This window comes from Euwallacea fornicatus, chromosome 19, assembly GCF_040115645.1.
Source record: "Euwallacea fornicatus isolate EFF26 chromosome 19, ASM4011564v1, whole genome shotgun sequence".
Taxonomy (NCBI): Eukaryota; Metazoa; Arthropoda; class Insecta; order Coleoptera; family Curculionidae; genus Euwallacea; species Euwallacea fornicatus.
This window is the reverse complement of record NC_089559.1, coordinates 1,855,610-1,875,765: the sequence shown is the minus strand read 5'-3', so window position 1 is coordinate 1,875,765 and position 20,156 is coordinate 1,855,610. Positions and strand designations below refer to the sequence as shown.

At 36.9% G+C, this 20,156-nt stretch overlaps 3 protein-coding genes across 3 annotated transcripts in view; all 3 read right to left on the bottom strand.

Moving 5' to 3' along the window:
• Positions 1-406: 406 nt before the first annotated feature.
• LOC136345446 (uncharacterized) lies at positions 407-11,275 on the bottom strand. The gene is made up of 4 exons (XM_066293768.1): positions 11,206-11,275; positions 6,516-9,128; positions 3,847-4,355; positions 407-3,794 (listed from the first exon to the last, which is right to left on the bottom strand). The coding sequence occupies exons 1-4, from the start codon at positions 11,206-11,208 to the stop codon at positions 1,562-1,564; spliced, it is 5,358 nt and encodes a 1,785-aa protein (XP_066149865.1). The 5' UTR covers positions 11,209-11,275; the 3' UTR covers positions 407-1,561.
• Positions 11,276-11,557: 282 nt separating this feature from the next.
• On the bottom strand, positions 11,558-14,472 carry LOC136345302 (uncharacterized). The gene is made up of 7 exons (XM_066293453.1): positions 14,377-14,472; positions 14,137-14,323; positions 13,169-13,339; positions 12,839-13,120; positions 12,534-12,786; positions 12,279-12,427; positions 11,558-12,218 (listed from the first exon to the last, which is right to left on the bottom strand). Exons 2-7 carry the CDS (start codon positions 14,219-14,221, stop codon positions 11,788-11,790), a joined length of 1,371 nt encoding a protein of 456 aa, XP_066149550.1. The 5' UTR covers positions 14,222-14,323; positions 14,377-14,472; the 3' UTR covers positions 11,558-11,787.
• A 1,159-nt stretch (positions 14,473-15,631) lies between these two features.
• LOC136345358 (uncharacterized) overlaps positions 15,632-20,156 on the bottom strand; it is a 46,875-nt gene continuing 42,350 nt past the window's right edge. The window contains exons 2-5 of the mRNA XM_066293584.1: positions 18,474-18,579; positions 17,018-17,250; positions 16,808-16,960; positions 15,632-16,753 (exon numbers count right to left, since the gene is read on the bottom strand). Of these exons, the coding sequence (XP_066149681.1) occupies positions 16,311-16,753; positions 16,808-16,960; positions 17,018-17,250; positions 18,474-18,579 (935 nt within the window). The 3' untranslated portion in view covers positions 15,632-16,310. The remainder of the gene's footprint in view (positions 16,754-16,807; positions 16,961-17,017; positions 17,251-18,473; positions 18,580-20,156) is intronic.

The following is a 20,156-nucleotide window of genomic DNA, read 5'->3' as shown; positions in this document are numbered from 1 at the left end:
GAGAAGAATCTTTGAAAGGAAATGAGATAGTCTTCCCGTCAGTTTCACACCGTCCTTAAATACTGAACCTAAGGGTCGACATCCATAGACGTGCCTCGGCAAGAGGGCTCATGGCGGCCTCTAGGCTACCTATCGCGTCAAAGCCTAGCACCGCTAGATGAATAGCCGATGGGCCCCTAATTAAATTGGTGCGACTATGAGGGCTTAACGGAACGTAAATTATGCTTAAATTATACGTCAATTTTATTAATTTCTAATATTAAATTCTAGATCCGACAAAGGAAATTGTAGGATATCCCGTACATAAACCAACTTATGTGACCATGGCCATAACCTAAAGTACTTTACGCAGGGTGGTCCCTAAGGGTGTTCCGATATTTAAAGAGCTGATTCTTTGGAGCGCTCCAATAGGAAAATGTTATGTGTATAAACGTACCTCCTAAAATGAATAATTTCCGACTTACGTGATATTAAATATTAAGAAAAGTGAAATATTTTTCTTCGTATTTTCAAAATGGTACAGGATATTTTATAGAAACTCCTTAGCTACACAGACATTGAAACAGTGCATTTCCTTTTTGTTTAAATAAAAATGTTATAACCATAAATGAGTGTAGAGGTTATCATGTTAATTCTTATAAGGGAATGGAGGTATCTACCATGTATGATTAGCATGTAAACAAAGTTTCATAAAGCTAACATAGGTATTGAAATTGTCGAAAATTTGATATTTTCCAGAAATGATGTTTTAACAATAGAGAATGTAAACGCATTGCGGACGTACTTCTGAGCTCTATGCAGTCAAAAGTGACATATGGCATTTAAACGTAAGGTTTAGGATTAGGGAGGCCAAATAATTATTTAATCGCTTTAATGTGTAGAATGGAAAAACATACAGGGTGTTCTATTTGAAGTGAGGAAGTTGACATTGGCTTCTGGTATAACGGGGAGTAGTAAAAGTAGTAAAGTCCCGCCACATAATGTGTTTCATCGTACCAAACAATTTATCCCCAAAGTATTTTCGAGTATCTCTAATCACAACGGAGATATCAGCTTGTAATAAAGTTTCTGAGACACCCTGTAAGTTGAAATTATTGTGGTGATGACTATTTAAAAAAGATTATTCTTCATATTATTGCAAGCACTGTAATTTCCGCACACAATTACCCATTGACGTGATCTACATGCCTATGGTTTTAGCACTTCTAGATGGTCTTAACTTTCGATTTCTTTTCTCCGAAAGTCCCTAATTTAATATCTTTTCTATTTTCATTTGTCCTTATCCCCGTACTGGAGTTCTAAGATATTTATTTCCTTTGATAAAGTCTGAGACTCGTCTGCAACTTCTTTTATGATTTTTTTCTTCTAATTTGTTTTGGAGTAACTCTCTCCGATACTCGGCAAACTTCTTGCTACAATCCACCTTTGTTGTCAGTTTTTTTGTTAATTAACTTTTTCACTTTAACTGTGATCTACGTGATGGTAGTTTCGTCTTTTCTGATTTGACTTGTGCGCAAGTACACTTTCCAAGTAGCTATAGCTGCCATCATCAGCAATGGTTTTAAGGAGGCAAATGTAAAATCCACTCTCCATTTCCCACATCGATCCACATTGAACTGTCTCCAATAAAATTCAACATATCTTGAACTTGATGTTGTGATGCTGTCATAGGTTTTCTTATATACTCATACAAAAAATCGAATTCAGACCAACGGAGCTCAACCCGATAGGAGATCTTTTCGGTTCCAGTTAACAATCTGAAGAGCTTGTGAATTAACGTCTCATAGGTGGGCCCGAATATTTTCATAACGTCAATCTTACCATCGCCAACTTTAAAAGCTGTTGTGCCTTTATCGTCCAGTTTGAGAAGAAATCTTAGGAAACCATTAAGATCCAAATGATTTTCGGCCACATCGAGGAGATATTTGGTAACTTCTTCACAGCTGTGTTGGAAAAGAATTGTTCTGCCAATGGAGTCTGAGGCCATAAGAATGGTTTGAAGACTGAAGTAATTTAGAAGAAACTGGAGAGAATCAGCAGTACTTTGGAATTGACATTGGTTTACCACATGAAAGAGAAAGTTTCTTCCATTCGAGTCTCTGCTGCCGAGAAATTCCTTAAACGTGTCAATATCATCGATAAATAAATCTCTGCAATATATTAAAACATTCTTGGACATATTCCAGTCGTGAATATTCTTACTGGAGTGGTGTAAAATATTCATGTTGTTGTGATCTTGAAGGTTTATGAACTCTTTAACTGAAGAAGCACCAAATGTTTTCCTGACAAATTCTAGAAGAGTTATAACTCCTCCGCTGCTTTTGCTTGTAGCTGCAGCTGTATGCAAGGAAGTGCAGCCTGCCACGTCTCTGTGACTCAAAATGGTTTTTATATAGGTTTCATCAAACATTTTTCCAATAGTTTCCAGAAGCATTTGAGAAGCCTTGTTACACCCCATTGCTGGATATGAAAGTGTCATAGATCTAGCGTTTTTGATTTGCAACAAATCTTGCAACTCTTTAGGTTTCAACCAGCTAAGACACCATTTCAGTAAAACCTCATAGGTCTCCTCATTTTCCAAGTAATCTGAGCAATGCAAAGGCGTGCCGATTAGTGGATCCTCGTCTACGACCATGGACAACCAAACTCCAATAGGGCAGTGCTGCTTTACTCCTTCAAGAAATACTGCCATGGCCTTGCTTTCTAGCTTCGTCACTATGTGCCTAAGGATATTTCCTCCGTGTTGCAGTAATAGTAGCTGCATTTGAAATAAGAAATTTTCAAATAAGTACGTTAAGCAGCGTTCTAAAGCTTCGTGATATTTCATGACTTCCAGGAATGTTTTCTCATAAGTATTAGGTAAAAATACTGCTTCGAAGTCTAAATCATCCGTTAAGGGGTTTTTGTTGCTTTTTACCCATATGAGAAACTGCTCTATGTAATCAAACTTCCCTCTAGCTGCTGCGATATACAGGATGCTGTTGTCGTCTATATCCGTGGAATCCTTAACCATTTCAATGAACTGCTTCTCATTGATCTCATAAATTATATCCAACAGCTCTCTTATGTCTGGTCCATTATAGAATCTAAACGCTGCTTTAACGGGATTGAAAGATATTCGAGAGGGTACTCTGACACAATGGTTCTCCATAATCATATGGAATAATATGTGAAACATCTTGGTGTTGAACTTCAGTAAGTGCAAGAGTATATAGAGCTTCCTGTTGTACTCGTATTGGAAGTGGTACTCCTTTGGAGAAACAGTCATTATATCGTCGATAAGATTCACTACAAATACTGAATTATGTTCCCATATCACTAGCATGTAATATTTCAGCAAGTTTTCAAGGTTTTCATAAATTATATAAAAGCCGAAATCGAAGATATGTTTTATCCTTATCATTTGATCTTTGCAGCTCTTCAGCACTTTTCCAGCAGCGCTCTCGCACTTATTCAAGCAGCTACGCGTGAGCTTAAACTTATGATCGTAGAGAACGCTTTGGCAAATCACTGTTTGAATCTTCTGGTTGCCACAGTGTTTCTCTAAATATGCGGCTACGAAGTATTCGGCAAAGCTTCGATGGACAAACTGGACATTGTCGTCGTGAATGGATATGAAACCCACCCTAGCAATTCTCGTTTTGTCGAACACCATGGGACTATCCACGAAATCTGGAAAGAGCACTTCAAAGGCAAAAGCTTCATGGATGTGACTGAGGTTTTCGACGTTTGCCTGCCGCATGTCGTCATCAGCTTGATTTTGAGTGCACGTTGAGGTTTTTTCATCGTGGAACCTGGAATGTTGAATGTTGTGTTTCTAAAAATCACTATTTCTGGAATACAAACCTGTTAAACTTGATCATTTTAAATTTTTCATACAAAAAACATAAATTCATTTTGGCGAAATCTACATCGTCATCATACAACACGACATTCAACAGCATGGTCAAATGCATAGGATTGTCAGTGAACTCCACTGGCAAAACATTGTCAAGAATAATTTGATGAGTTTTTCTAAGATGATATAAAGGGGAAACACTTCGTTCCGAAATACGCAGAGCTTCAAAACAGCTGGACAACCTTGCAGATACCTTTTCTGTGTTTGTTGACTTTGCCTGATACTCGTTAAGGAACTGAAACTTATCAGCTTCGCTTAATTTGTTCAAATACTGAGCAGCCACCCCTAAAACATCTTCCAGGGCTGTTACCTCTTGTGGACGAGTGGTTACCCAGATTTGTTTGACACTAGTGCCTTGTAAAGCTTTCAGCAACTTCAAAGTAGAATCTTTATGCTTGGGGCAAACCTCATCGAAACCATCAAATACAGGGTGTCCCGAAATTAAAGCACCATATTTAAACAACGTAAATTAGGTCAAAAAATAACACCAAAACTTTAAATAAAACAATGTCGGAAAATGCTTCCTTAATGAGGTATGCCTCTTTAAAGACGTAACTCTGATGATGGTAATTTTGAAATATTTCCAAAACGGTGCAAGATAACTTTATGAAATTTGGTACGATTTTATACCTTATAAGCCTCAATTGACTGATGTGGCTGAATGGAAATTATTTCGTCAGAGGCGTGCTGCACGGGTAGTGTCGGGGTTAAAAAATGCTAGATTTTTTTTATGTGCCCCATTTTTTAGTTGCTGATGCAAAATTATGAAACCATATACGCTTCCAGAAAAAAAAGACACTCTTGGTTCACGATGCTAGGACGCTTCGTTTTCGAATAAAATGAATTTAAACATTACAATGCATGACAAATACAAATGATGCTTAAAGCGATATTTTATTAAACACATCAAAACGATTAAACAATAATAAAAAACGAACAAGAAATTTAAATGACGCACTTTCAAAGTAAGTTTTCAAATAAGTTTCCGTTTTGTTGGATACACAGTCTAGATCGTTTTTTTATGCTCTGGGAGGCACGGGAAATTTGAAACGTATTTTCTTTTATTTGATTAGCAGCTAAGTTGATTCTATCCAACAGTTCTTCCCTCGTGTTTATTTCTGTGGCATAGATTATGCTACACATAAAGCCCCAAAAAAAATAATCCAGGGGATTAAGGTCAGGTGATCGAGGGGGCCAGGTTATTGGACTACCTCTTCCTATCCACCTGCCTGGAAACTTTTCATCAAGCCAATTTTTCACGTTATTTCCAAAGTGAGCTGGTGCCCCATCTTGTTGATAATACATTTGCAATCGGGTATGCAATGGTATATCTTCTAATAGGCCTGCCAGCTCATTTTGAAGAAAATGTAAATAGTGTTGTGCTGTTAACCGGTTTGGAAATACAACTGGTCCTATTAATCTATTTCCTATGATACCTGCCCAAATGTTGACAGAAAACCTATGCTGAAAATGTGTTCTCCTTACGACTTTTGGATTTTCATACTCCCAATAATGTGTGTTATGGATGTTAAATGCTTTGTCTCTCGTAAAACTAGCCTCATCAGACCACAAGATATTATGTAAAACATTTTGGTGATTCAAAACCCACTGGCAAAAATTCATCCTAACTGTAAAATCTTCCTCTCGTAAGTCTTGAACCCTTTTATAGTGAAAGGGATGCAATCCCTGCATCCGAGTCATTCTTCCTATCTAAAAATTAATATTCGAAATAACTGTTTATCTGTTGTTATTTTAACGACTGTATTTACGATCGATTTTGGTATGTTTGTAATGTTTTCAAGCGTTCTTAGAGAAATTTGAGGATTTTCTTCTATTCGATTAAGCACATCCTCGAAATCGTAATCTACTGTAGGTCTTCCTTGGCCTCGAGAACGTTGAAAAGAACCACATTCGATTAAATTTCTATGTACTCGACTAAAAACAGATCGAAAAGGTATTCTTCTTCTCGGGTACCTCCTTCTGTACTCTTCTACGGCGGCTCGCGAATTACCATTACAGAACCCATAAATAAAATGAATATCGGCAAGCTCCCTACTTGAAAATTTCTCCATTTTTCACTAACAGCTTAATAATGACACAAAGAAACTCCCCAACAGAATAAATATAAACATCAAATTGACAGTCAACATTGTTTAATATTTCGTAGCTACTATTAAGTTTTCACAGAAAGTAAATCATTTGTATTTGTCATGCATTGTAATGTTTAAATTCATTTTATTCGAAAACGAAGCGTCCTAGCATCGTGAACCAAGAGTGTCTTTTTTTTCTGGAAGCGTATATGGTTTCATAATTTTGCATCAGCAACTAAAAAATGGGGCACATAAAAAAAATCTAGCATTTTTTAACCCCGACACTACCCGTGCAGCACGCCTCTGACGAAATAATTTCCATTCAGCCACATCAGTCAATTGAGGCTTATAAGGTATAAAATCGTACCAAATTTCATAAAGTTATCTTGCACCGTTTTGGAAATATTTCAAAATTACCATCATCAGAGTTACGTCTTTAAAGAGGCATACCTCATTAAGGAAGCATTTTCCGACATTGTTTTATTTAAAGTTTTGGTGTTATTTTTTGACCTAATTTACGTTGTTTAAATATGGTGCTTTAATTTCGGGACACCCTGTATAAGAATCACTTTTGGTGTCTTGCATTCATTGCTTGAATTTAAAGATACTTCCAGGAATTTTCTACTGAATTCATCACCTCGCAGGAGCATGTAGGAGATGAAGGTTGCAGCCTCACTTCCAGCGGATTCGTTGAAGTTAATATCATCAAGGATGGTTTTAGGGATCGTGTAATGTTTGGAGGAAACATAGTCTTGAAGATTAATCCTCAAAATCCATAGAGTTGGATCTAAAGTATGCAGCTTTCTGTGAATGCTTGAAACAAGTGAAGATTTGCCCATTCCTGGGTCTGCAGCCACTATTATCACTTTATCCCAACATTGCAATAGAGAATCTTCAGGAATGTTTAGATTTTGATCACTTAAAAATAAATGTTTTCGCCATAGATCAGCTCTGCCAGAGAATTGTTTCATAACTAGCTTTCCATTGACGAAGTCCAGCCAAGATATTGAAGAACTTATCATCCCCGCAGATGCTAAATTTACACCTTTTTTTAGATCTCCGCCAATGTTAATATCATCAGCTATTTGACTCAGTTCCCCAAAAGTGATGTTAGAAATCACTATAGATTGAGTTGAGACTAGGGATGCGTCTCTTAGAGCTGAGTTCGCTATTATTTGAGGGCTGAGAGAGCGGTTTATGTAGATGCTGTCTAGGACTGAGTATTTCTCGTCATGCCTGATTTGTATCTGATCGCCATTGAGTAATTTCAGAAAAGTTTCATTATCAATTAGCAAAGATGCAGAATTTTCGTTAACAAGCTCCTTCATAGGTAATTTAGTGCCTTGGAAGTAAACCTCTTTATTGAGTATTGCAGTCTGAGACTCTGAGTTGAGACTCTCAAAGCTGCTTCTGTCCACAATAGTTCTGGAAGCAATCAGCTTTTCTCCAAGCTCATTTCCTCGATTTGTAATCAGGATGAGCTTCTTCAAATGATTTTTTCTCATAGTCCTTTGTAAATTCTCAGACATTCCCATCGCAACCTCTGGTTTCAACTGATGATTTAGCTCGCAAGTAATAACCAGGAGCCCATGGGTTTCTCTGGCTTCAAAAGACTCAAAAACTAAATTCCTAACGTTTTTTAAGCCCATTAGCTTCGATGATACAAAGACGCAGCTGTCCTTAGTTTGTAGCATTGCTTTGAGGCTCTGATCCACTTTAATGGCACTCAGCAAGGGATTTTCTGAAACAACATGTAAAATTTGCTCACCACTATTGAGAAAGCTCCCTACATCAAGACAATTACTAAACTGGATGTTAAAGCTGCGAAGCTGTTGTGGGTAAGTGATAGATAATCCTATAGTCATGAGGGTTTGTATTTTTCTCTTGATCTCATTCAAGAATCTCCTCCCATTCTCCACTAACAAAAATTCGCTGTGCTTATTCTTATACCGTAGAAACCACTTAAGAACGTATTCTTTTAAGGTGTTGGTGGCCAAATCAGAGTCCATTAACTCAAAATATCTTCCCATCTGCTTTGATAGTATTCGGTTGATCTTGCGCCTATCAGGGTAGCGGACTATCAGCCGGAACTTATCCATAAACTGCTCTAAGAGGTTTTGGTCAGCGTCAGTACCTTCCTGAGATCTGTATATGCTCTCAACTCGCATTTTGGCAGCAGCTGCTAATTTGAATTTCTGCATTTCATATCCAGGAAAATATAGGATTTTATCGTACTTAAAGCGATTGTCTTCTACAAAGAACTTAGTTTCATCATCTGGTGCAATGAAAGTGTTGGTGCACAGCGCAAACTCTTCGAAAGTGTCATCTTTGAATAATGTGTTGTTGCTAACTACGCAGAACGACTTAAAGTACTTATGCAGACAAAATTTCAAGTTCTGCTTCTTGTTGAGGCTGAATAGCTCCTTACTTTTGATCTTATCTGTTTCCACATTGAGCAAATGCTTTGCCTGCAAGAATCTCCAGCAATACCCCTTGTCTGCCGGTGATTTTTTGTACTTCAGCACTACGTCATCAAACTTTTCAGCATCGTCGAATTCAGTGGCCAATGAAGCCTCGTGGTAGGTTTTAACAGCTCGTTGCAAGAAGAGCACTAACAACAATATCTGGTAGATAGATCCGTGCTGATTCAACTTCAAACCTGAAGCTTTGTGCGATTCATTATCAGCATAAATCGCTTCATCCCAGTCCATTTCTTTATCATTTTTAATTATTTTAACTTTTGTCACTTTACTTAGAGATGTTCCATTTTGATGAAGTAGATGATACGCTGGATCACTTGCATCTGCCTTTTTGAATCTCTTTTCGAACATATGCAATGGAGTCTGTCCCTTGTCATTTTCACTCTGCAAATTAGCTCCATTTCTCACCAAGAAATCAATGATTCTAGTGTTTTCATTTTGATTGTGGAGGTTGCGCTTCCTTACAGCGATATGCAGCAAAGAATTATGTTTATCCCCTGCGTCTTTGATGTTCACTATATCTACAGATGGACGTTGGCTTCGGGTGATCAGTGTCTCTAGAGACGTCAAGTCATTGTTATCTACGGCGGTAAATATCTGCCGATTGTACGTGACTCCTTCAGAGTCGGAATCTGATGTATCTGAGGAGTCCGATGATGCCTGAAATAGATTAAGGGGGATTAGTTCTTGTGCATTTATTAGTAAAGGAGGTGTAAAACGTGATTTGGTTTTTCAAGAAGGGCTTAAAATTTCTTGAATAATATACTAGGCAGCCAACTTCTGAATATGGCGTAGTGAACTGAAGGTGATTTTGGTTTGTGCCGTAAAGTGTTTTTTACAAGTTGCAATGTGTGTGTGTGGTAATCTTGACAGCGCCTCCCTAGTCTTGCTAAAGCTTTTCTCTGGCCCTTTCTGAGACCTCCATGTTGGTTCTTCATCTTCTCTCTTTAATTAAAAAAAAATTGATGGAGGAATTTTTCGATTATTTCTGCCACTTCTTTATCGATTGCTTTATCAAGCACAGTCTTCAAGTTGTTCCGTTCATTTTAGTTTTTAGAACGTACTTATCCGGTTTTTTCTAAAATCTCTTCATGCTTGTTCCTCACTTGCTCAACTAGATTCAAACCGATTTATAGACTCTCGAAATATTTCTGAAATACTCCTCCCCTTCAACTCGTTTTCTTTGAACATCAAGTCATTTTTTTGCTTGCCTGTTGTTTTATCTGTGCAGTAGTCTCTATTTGGTTCCCAGATGATCGTCCTTAATTACGTTCCCTCTCTTGCTCTCCAAGTTATTCTCTGAAATATTCTCCTCAAGTTCTTTCTTAAGGTTTCACCTCTTCTCTTGTTCTTCACGATTTAATGGCGATGGCGTTTTCGATAATTTCTAGAACAATTTTCCTAGTCCTATCTCAGATTTCGCATATATGAAGATTTAGATAACGATGTGTGGAACTTTGTTGAACGTACCACCGTGTTCTAATTCATTAGGAAGCACTACTTGAAGAAGGTTCTACCGAATATTTTCCTCCAGAAATGTGGTGATATGTCGCTCCTTTTTTAATTTTCGTAGTTCATCCCATAACCGACAAATCTTCACACATTGCGACTTACCTAAAAACTTTTATAAATTCGTGTAACGCTACTGTTTTTAGCTACTTAGACAATCCACTGACTAATATTTACTTTCGAAAATTTATGGTCTTAGCTCTCATTTTTAAGTGGTTACAGTTTAAAAAAAGTATAATCTTCTTCACAGACACTATCGCTCCAATGTATACAACGCAACTGTATACGGAGTGAGTCGGGAGGATCGTGCCAAACTTCAGGAGCGTGTTGTACATGAAAAATATATGTAAAATAACTCAATTGTTGTTATCCGATTTTCGTTTGTTTACAAGTTATAGAGTAAATAAAATTTTTTCCTGGACGTTGGATTGGTCGTGGTGGCCCTATTAGTTGGCCTCCAAGGTCTCCAGACCTCACACCACTAGACTATTGTTTGTGGGGTTGGTTTAAAACTGAAGTGTACAGAGTAAAAGTGGACACTCAAGATGCACTAGTTAAACGCATTAGAAATGCTGCAGCTGCCATTAAAGAAAGACATGAAACAATCAGGAGTGCAACGAAAGCTCTTCATAGACGAAGCCGAAAATGTTTAGAAGTTAATGGCGATATTTTTGAACATTCACTATGATATCGAAACGTTAATTTATGGAATTTCTTATGAAATTTATAAATTTTTAAAATTTTATGTTTTAATTTTATTTACGCTATAACTTGTAAACAAACTAAAATCGGATAACAACATTTGAGTTTTTTTACATTTTTTTTTATGTACAACACGCTCCTGAAGTTTGGCACGATCCTCCCAACTCACCCTGTATAAAACAAATACTTCATTAAAAAAATTAACAAATTTAATTGTTAAAAGCCAAAAAATAATTAATAATTTATCGATCTTTCGCGGTGTCTTGTACATTCCTATACACTTCTAGGCATGGACCTAATGAGGTGATTGATGTTCTCTCGTTTTGTGTACTATAAAATAAAATATGATTTTTTAAACCGACGTAAAAAGCTGATTTATTTACTGTCGAAAATGAAGAGAGGAGAAGTCAAATATATAGGGTGTCTTTTTGTATTCGCAATGGTTTCTTAAATACCCTTAAACTTATTCTTTCATAGTAGATGTGTGCAGACTTTTGTCTCTAAGTATATAAATAAATATACCAACCATTAAGATGTGCTGCAGGTTTCATCAAACACAAATATGTATATACACGCACAGGCAGGCACATATGAAGTCTGAATACTTACTCGCAATATAAATTTACAATTTAACCAATTCCGAGATATTTTAATCCATATTTAGATAAGATAAATAATCGTTTCAAGGCTGTACAATATGCACGATATAATCGGGAAAATATTACAATGATGAGTCGGCATATCAATAGAGATTGAAAAAACTTGTGGGAGGAATATTTTCTATCTATAGATTAGTTGAGGTGCGGCATTTATCCTGAATAGTTTGAATTTTTTGTTCAGTCAAATGTAATAGATCTTGGAACAGCAAACTCAGGAACGACTTTCGAATCAATTTATTTAACGGTTAAATTATACACTTCAATCAGGTTCATGAAAAATGAAAGGTTCGGTCAATGAACTACACTTCAACACAATTCGGCCAAGAACCCTTTTACGTTTATCGCGAAGGTCTTAAGTACTAGGTCTGAGGGTTGATGAACATACTCCTACTAAGGCTAAAAGGCAATTTTTGGGTTAATTTATGGCCTATCGTTTTGGAGCTTAACACTTAGTTGAATGGTAAAATGGGTCTTCCATTGGTATGTTGCAGCCATATTAATTTACCGGCAACGGGGTTGCACCTAAATTTTGCTTGGTTTAAGGAAAATTTGGTGAGAGTTTTATTATACAGAGCCACGTGTTCATCATCATCATCAATACACGGATCTGGTAGCACTGCGGACACTTCTAATTCAGGAGAACTCTTGACTTCCTTTTTAAAATCGCTCACACTGCAGCAGAAAACGTATCCAGAAGAAGCATTCTTCCAAGCGTTCTTCAAAAATCCATGTTCCAAACATGTGTCCTGGCAAAAAACGTCTGGTGTTGCATCTTTAGTGTGAGGGTCATTAAGTACGATGAAAACTATAGCTCTCCTTGTCTTGGGTTCATACGCGATTTTCCAGAAGTACTTTGGAACTGGAAGAATGCCATTCGTGCCTAAAAAAAAGATAGTTTTTAGAGTGTATCATAGATTTATATGATACATTCTTTTATTACCCAAAGATATAGGTTGAGGGATGTTATCAGAATCGTTATAGGTCAGAATACCATGGGTGCCAGTAATGACTTCCAGATATCCATAATAAGTAGCCATGTTTCTCATAGTGAACTCTACGCTCTTCCAATTGGCAGTGTTGATAATTTGCCTAAAAATTATAATATAAAAATTAATTAATAATGGTATTTTCTGCCAGTTTAGACGAAGTATTCCATCAACTGCATCATTTTGTTTTAAATCACAGAAATACTCACCATTGAGGGGCCACATTAATATAGTAGTAAGTGGAATATTGCTCAGTTGCCAGCAGGAAATCTGCGTCTGGGGACAGGTGACCTTTGGCCAAGAAATATTTGCGGTTTATATAGCGACTAGCTAACACTGAGGACCCCAAAATGCTACTAAAAGTGGATTTCTGATAGGCCTGTTTGTACGCCACTGATGAGGTAATATTAAACATCTCTCCTGCAGTACTGAAGAATGGTCTGTACGACGTCTTTGACGCATCTAGAACACGATTAGCTCAACAACATTTAAGACATCGAAGATATCAAATTACACTTAATTTCTTTGCCATGTATTACGTGCCGAGTGTATAAAGTGTTTCCATTTTCTGGTATGTAGCATATAGATATTAAAGTGAGCCAATCAGTCCTCGAAGGCGGGTATCCAATTCGGAATACCACCCCCTCTTGTGCATGCGTACCACACTTGGTCTTTGTATTCCGTACTTCCCCTCGTACGGCATTTTTGCACTGGATTTCCTCAAATTTGTAAACGTTCCTAAATAATTTCACCACGTCCCCTTCAATGCAAGTCACAGTACTTATGTTTGCATTTGCTGGAATTGCACCTTTAAATCCATTTTAGATTTTATTATAGTACCTACTTTGCCGGACATAATTCCTGTTTCCTGCGCACAGTAAACTGATGTTTTGCCCCGCTGCCAAACGAATGGTACCCTGGTATGGTACTGCCAATTGGTAGTCAGATGAAGAGTTGAATAAAGGTATCGGCTGGTACCTTTCAGTTGCTTTGTTTGTAACGTTGAAGGTACAGGCTGCAAGGAGAAGGTGTTTTGAAATGATAATTTGTAACATGAAACTTGGTACACCTAAGTATTAGGTGGGAAGTAAAGTGTGGACTCGAATGACTTAAGTTCACTTGTGATGAGAAGTCAGGGGCATGCGTGTGTTTTGGAATTTTTATTTGAACTAAATGTCGAATAGGAGATGTCAAAACTTGTATTCCAATAGATATAGCAAACTTTGGCTCTTCACAAACCACAAGAAAAGTTTTTCGGAATTGATAAAGCGCAGGTATGTGTGTCTAGAATTTTTGACTTTTCGATAAAAAAATATCGAATTGGTTAGGAAAATATACGTTCTGCGTCAGTGCATTTTTTATGCTTTTCTAATGTCCTTTTAATTTACTACAGGGAGAAAAGTTGTGATGTATATGCCACTGATGAATAACAACATCCCGGCTTAGATAGGTACCCATCTAAAGCATCCATTATTTTTCTATAAGAATTAAGTGAGCCTAAACGTCTTGAGCGACAGTGCTGTTAACGTGCGTACATTAAAAGTTGCATTTTACCTCAAAAACATAGAAATTGGAACGGTTTGTGGCTACATTCCAGCCCTTTTGAAATTGTCTCAAACTCTTCCACATGAAAACCAAAAACTCAGTCCTCAAAGCACTGATTCTTCATGCAGCATTTCCATGATAAAAGAGGCTCAAATTAACTCATTAGAAGTGACATTCAGCTACTGATTATCTGTTATTACCAATCAAAAAAACCTTGTTGAATTTACATTTACCACTTAAAAAACAGTGAAGTAATTAAGCTCTTACCTGCACCCTCCGCAAGTGGTGCTAGAGATCGAAAAACCTCAAAGAAGAGGAGAAAAATCACTTTACTGAACACAAACAAATCCATTATATTTATTCTTAATATTATAGAGATTTATGACCTCAACTGATTTCGGGCTGAGAGGAACTAAAGTGAGATAAGTTAATGTGTTGGTCACTTGTCGATGCCCTACAAACAATGAGCTTTTTATCAAGAATAACAACAATTTGAAATAATACTACTTGGGTTTAGATTTGCACATGATTCACGTAATTTACATCTCCGAATTGCTGCCTCGACTGATTACTGCATACGATGTTTGTCATTTAGAGAGAGACGGCAACGAAATTTGCTATTAATAGTTGATTACTATTGAACAGCGCAGTAGCGATCCAACTTAATAAAAGGAAGGGACCTTAAGGCCGTTTTTGGGATATTTTCGTGAAAAAAAAGACAAATAATAATGACAGTTTATTTGACAAAACCCTGATATAAACCCCCCGGATGAATAATGCGCTCGATTAAGTGACGAGGGCTTTATTCAACCCAATTTACTCGGCCGGCTCTGAAGGACCGTAAAACCATAAAACGCGATTTATCCCTTTATTGCAGGAACAGGCTCAAATAACAGGGGGTTTCCTGTTGAAAATTCCTGTCTGAAATCTTGATGAAACTTTGTTTTACATACTTTTATGCTTGGAAAACAGGAGGAGTACGGCGGAAGTTGTATAATTTTATTAGTGTTCGGTTGTTTCTGTTAGAGTGGTGGCGAAATGGGACTTAACAAAGTTTTTCAGGTTCGACATGCATCTTTAACTAGGAACTGCATCTGTATACATGCGAATTCCTTGTAGCGGGATTTTCAACTGTTGAAATCTCGGCCGGATTAACCAGAATAACACATATGGACGTACCGTCAAAATCAACCTGAAATTAATCGAAATTCCTGAAAGACCAATTCAATACTTGCAATCAAGTTATTCACGATCCTGTAACAGTGTTCCATACGTTAAAAGCAGGAACGTGAAACCAGAAAAAAATTATTAAGAAGTTGAATTCAGTGTAGAAACATCCCCAGTAAAATGCGGACGATAGCGCCCCCTTTTGAACGATAGCTCTACCGCTCCCTTTTAATTTTTTGCAAGTTGTGAGTTCAATTAAACACGACGGCGGCATCTGTCGTGTTTTGCAAGTTAGTTTCTATTAAGTTCGCAAATACGACTGCAGGTGACGTTAGAATTGATGAGTGTGGAAGGTGTAGCTACTGTCACTACTGCTACCTTCTTTCGGACATTGGCGTAACTACGAGAATTAATAGATTTTAACCAATCGAATGTGAATTATAGCGTTTTTGCATGTTGGAACTTCCGAATCGCAATTATTTCAAATGTTACTATAAAAGTAACATAGTCCAATAGTTTTGCCAAACCGAGTTGCCCCTCCACTTTAGTAGTATATATACTATTAAATACTATTAAATAATATTGGCATACTGCATTAAATAGAAAAATAAATTTATTTTATCAATAATACATCTATCATATTACAGATTCAACAAGTACTAGCCACTACGTCGATAGCATACTTACATACTATTACCAACTACATACAAAGCTATAGTATTTACCTGCAATTCACGTATACAAGGAGTGTCCAAAACTATGCATTTATGCACTTGTAACGTGTAAAGGAATATTGCAGAAATAGAACTAGATCATGGTCTAAGGAGAGTATAAGGTCTTTGTCATCTACAAGCATTGACACAGATACTTAATTCAATATCAATGCCGATAACTATTCTACGTTCTTCAATGGTTTTAGATGCAGAAGAAGTGGAGAAGAAAAGCATTCTTAAGTAGTTTAAAATGTAAAATGTAAGTACTAAGTAATCAGTCATATTATTGCAGCTTGTAATGCTGAAAATTGCTTGGTTACTTCTGAAAACGTAGACACTATGAAGTAGAAAAATCCCCCAAGTTTTTAAGAAATGAATGCGTGGAATTGTTCCTTGAGGAATTTTTTAAAGGGAGATTGTAGAAGAGTTGCTTTTGTAACCCTTGCAAAGGAACTTTTGCTAAAAAAGTTTCATCATTTTCTCTATACTTATTTTTCCCTATCACATCACCAACACTCTCAAGAAAGTTCTTGGTCTAATTCACAGGGACCGGCCTCAAAATCAACTCAGAGCTAATAGAGGCTCACTCATATCTCTGGCCTTCTGCACCAGTCTGGCCTTGTGCTTCTTCTCTGGAAGAAGCTCGGCCAACTTCCTCTTGGACTTTGATTGTTTCTTCTCAGGAGTGATCTCTATGAGATCCCCTTGATTGTAAGAGGGGAGCATCATAGTTCTTGTCAGATAAACCATCTCCTCTTGGCCTCCCTTCTTGTTGTCACCTTGGTCTAGCAATGCAAGACTTTCCAAGATATTTTTGGGTCTCTTTACGTCGATTTGCACAGCTTTAGCCTGGTTCTCAAGGCTCCCTTTAGGCTCATTTGTCTGAATTCTAGTTCCATTCTTGTTGGTATATACGACGACGTATTGGGAGTATTGACGTTCTACAGGAGCGTTGCTGTTGATGTCTGCGAAATCTCTGAAGTTTTCGAACTGCTGTTGCTTGACTGAAATAGTCATTTTAATCATCGGAGTATTTACAGAAAATCACAAAGAGATACCTGGTTTGGGATTAGATCTGAAAGAATAAGAGGGTCGGCCGTGGCCGTTGTGGAAGTAAGAGGAAAAATCATCATAGCCCCCTCCCTCATTTTCATATCCGTCCTTTTCGGGGTAGAACGTTCCTCCTCGAATTATACCAAAATTTCCATCTCCTGCATTAAAAATCAATACAATTTGATTACACTCTGAAGCTTTAGAAGGATTCCTACCTAAGAGAGCAGCTGCCTCATCTTTGGAGTTTTGCTGAGTTTGGGCTTGCACTTGCACTTGCTTCTTATAGGGGTAAGTTTTTGCTTGATTGAAAGAGAGGTCTTGCTGGAATGGCTCGTTTCGTTGACTATAAGCTCCTTCTTGTTGCTGGTAAGTGTTGTAAAATGCAGGTCTTGAGTGTCCTGAAGGAGGATGGTCATAGGGCTCATATGCCCGACCAAATGAGGGGAACCTGAAAAGATGAAAAAGCAAAATTATGCTGAAGAATGCGGAAGGTAATATAAACAGAAGGAGAAACCAGAAGTACAAAAAAAGGAAGTGAAAGCAGGAATATTTACAGATTAGAGAAAGGGAAGGAGCAATATAAACACGGACAAAAGTAGAGATCGTAGAAAGATGGCGAAGGAAATCAAGGAAATGAGATCGAAATTGAAGATCGGGGGGTGGAGATGAATGCAAAAGTTAAATTCATGAGAGAAGAAAGGATGAGGTTTGATGACAATCATGAAGGGAATCATAATATTTTAGATAATCATATAAGGGAATCATTAAAATTATTAGTTTATGAATTAAAATATTGTCGGAAATGTTCAGTGGAAGAGCGAACAGAAGAAAAAAAATAAAAAAAGATAGAGTGGAAAAGGGAGGTAGGACCAGGAAATAACGTAAAGAGGGGAAATATTAAGAATAGCGGTTTGGATACAGAAGAGGGAGCACGACGACATTTGACGTGACTATAACAAAAGAAGATGAGAAGACAAGGAAAAGACACGTTTACAAAGTATGTAAAAAGTAAGAGCGAGAATTAGATTCTGCTAATTCGGTGATAAGAGGAGTAAATTTGAAATGATGAGAAAAATTAAAAAAAAAAACGGGTGCTGTAGCTCCATAACTAAATGCAGGGAAACGGATGCTATGGAGGATAATAAGTCCCACCTAGAAAAGAAAGTATACCTGAAAAGAAGAGAATAAATTAATGGAGGAATGAAAAAGTAGAAAGATCTAGAAAGCCAAAAGAGAAAAGCGAGACGCAACTACATCGAGTGTGACGAAATTGCAATAGAAAAACAAATAAACTAGAATAAAAATAAATGAGATAAAGATAGGGATAGAAAGATAAAGATCGGATGAGAAACCAAGATGAAGAAGTAGAATAAAATATGCATGAATTTAATACTAAAAAAAAATTGTAAGTTCACATTTAAGATTCCTTTAATTTGATTTGCAGACTCAGTTATCTAGCCCCTTTAATTCTGAAGGTAAAAATCTTAACTTAGTATTTCTCCTGATTTATTTTTTCAAGAAAAGCGGTGGTAAAGCTCATTTTAAAATGCCTTTTAGCTGACTAGAGAAGCGTTCACACTTCACAAGAGTTTTCGCGATATGCAAAGTGCAGTATTAACCTTCACTTTTAACAAAAACTAAAATTAAACTCTAAACTATAATTTAACATACCATTCTCCCGCCTGGTAATTACTCGAAGCCGGCTGATGGTCGTCTTCAATGTGTTCCATGTACATGTCGGAGTCATCTTCAACAATCGTCTTCGCATTTGCAGGTTCTGAAAGCAGAAAAACGATTTTAAATTATATTTAATTGCTCGTCCTTGATGGTGCAATAATAAAGGTTAAAATTCGGGATTTTAATTAGTTTTGTTCAAGTAGTGATAAATTGAAGGGCTTTGGGTCCGTTTTTGTTACTTTATTGCTCAACGAGAAAGCTGACCGAAAATAGGTGCTTTCTAAGTTGGAAAAAAAATAAGAAGACGATTATAATCAATTTTTGCTCCCACACAGCAAAAGTTATATAATTTATATTTTATTTATCGCCAATAGCATTGTCTTCTTTTTTGATTAAACCTTCGCATATTTGAACAGTAGGTATTATTATGCTGTTAGAAATAAAATACTCAATTTTTAATTTGAAAATTAAATATGTTTGCTTTTATTCCTGTTCGTGAAAGTTCTGGGTTCCCATTGTGCCGAAGACCATATGTCACCCTGGAATTTCTCTAATTCTAGGGGAAAATCAGTGGTAGGCATCTCACTAGAGAGTATTCAAAACTCACCTCCCAATGAGAAGTCTCAAATCTATCATTCTAAAACCATCGAAGAAATACATGTATGTACAGTGTATTTCCGAAATGTTAGGCAAAAATTTAGGGGGTTATTCTCTGAGTAATTTTAAAAACTTTTGTTCTTTGACGATTTTAGGAAAAATGCTTTGTTCCCTAAATACAAGGTAATAAATGTTTTTCATGAAATTTATTAAAAACTAGAATAATGGTTCAAAATGTCTGCCGGCAGCTTGGCTGCATGCTTCTAATCTTCTCCTCATTCACAGCCGAATTCCTGTGAAAACACCAGGACTGTTTTTTATTGAATTGCACTAATTAATTATGCGATTTATCAACTCTTCAGTGGACTAGTATAAATTTAAATGACTCCATAGGAAATAGTCCAGAGGGTTCAAGTCTGGGGATCGAGCTGGCCATAAGTAAAGTCCACCACGACGAATCCAGCGATCTCCATATGTTTCCATTAAAAATTCGCGAGCAATCCTACTAAAGTGCGCCGGTGCTCCTCGTCCATAAACCACATTACATTTTTGGTTGCCAATGGTACATCTTCAAGAAATTCAGGAAGAGATCGTTCCAAAAAATTGCGATAAACTGCGCCTGTAAGACTTTCTCGTAGAAGTATTGGTCCAATTAGCCAATCGCCCACAATTCCAACCCAAACGTTTAACGAAAATTGGTGTTGAAAATTAACTTCTAGTACTTCGTATGGATTTTCTTCGGCCCATGCATGATTGTTATGAAAATTCCTTACTGCATTTCTCGAGAAATTTGCTTCATCGGTAAGGAGAATCAACGACAGCAGTTGCGGAATTTGCACTAATATATGCAAAAGCCATTGACAAAATGCAATCCTCAAGGGAAAATCTGTGGGAAGAAGAACCTGAACACGTGGTATGTGGTACGGGTTCAATAAATCTAGTCAATGAATATTTATGGCCTTGTATCTAGGGAACAAAGCATTTTTACTAAAACCGCCAACGGACAAAAAATTCTTAAAATTACTCAGAGCATAGCCCCATAAATTTTTGCCTAACATTTAGGAAACACCCTGTTTATAC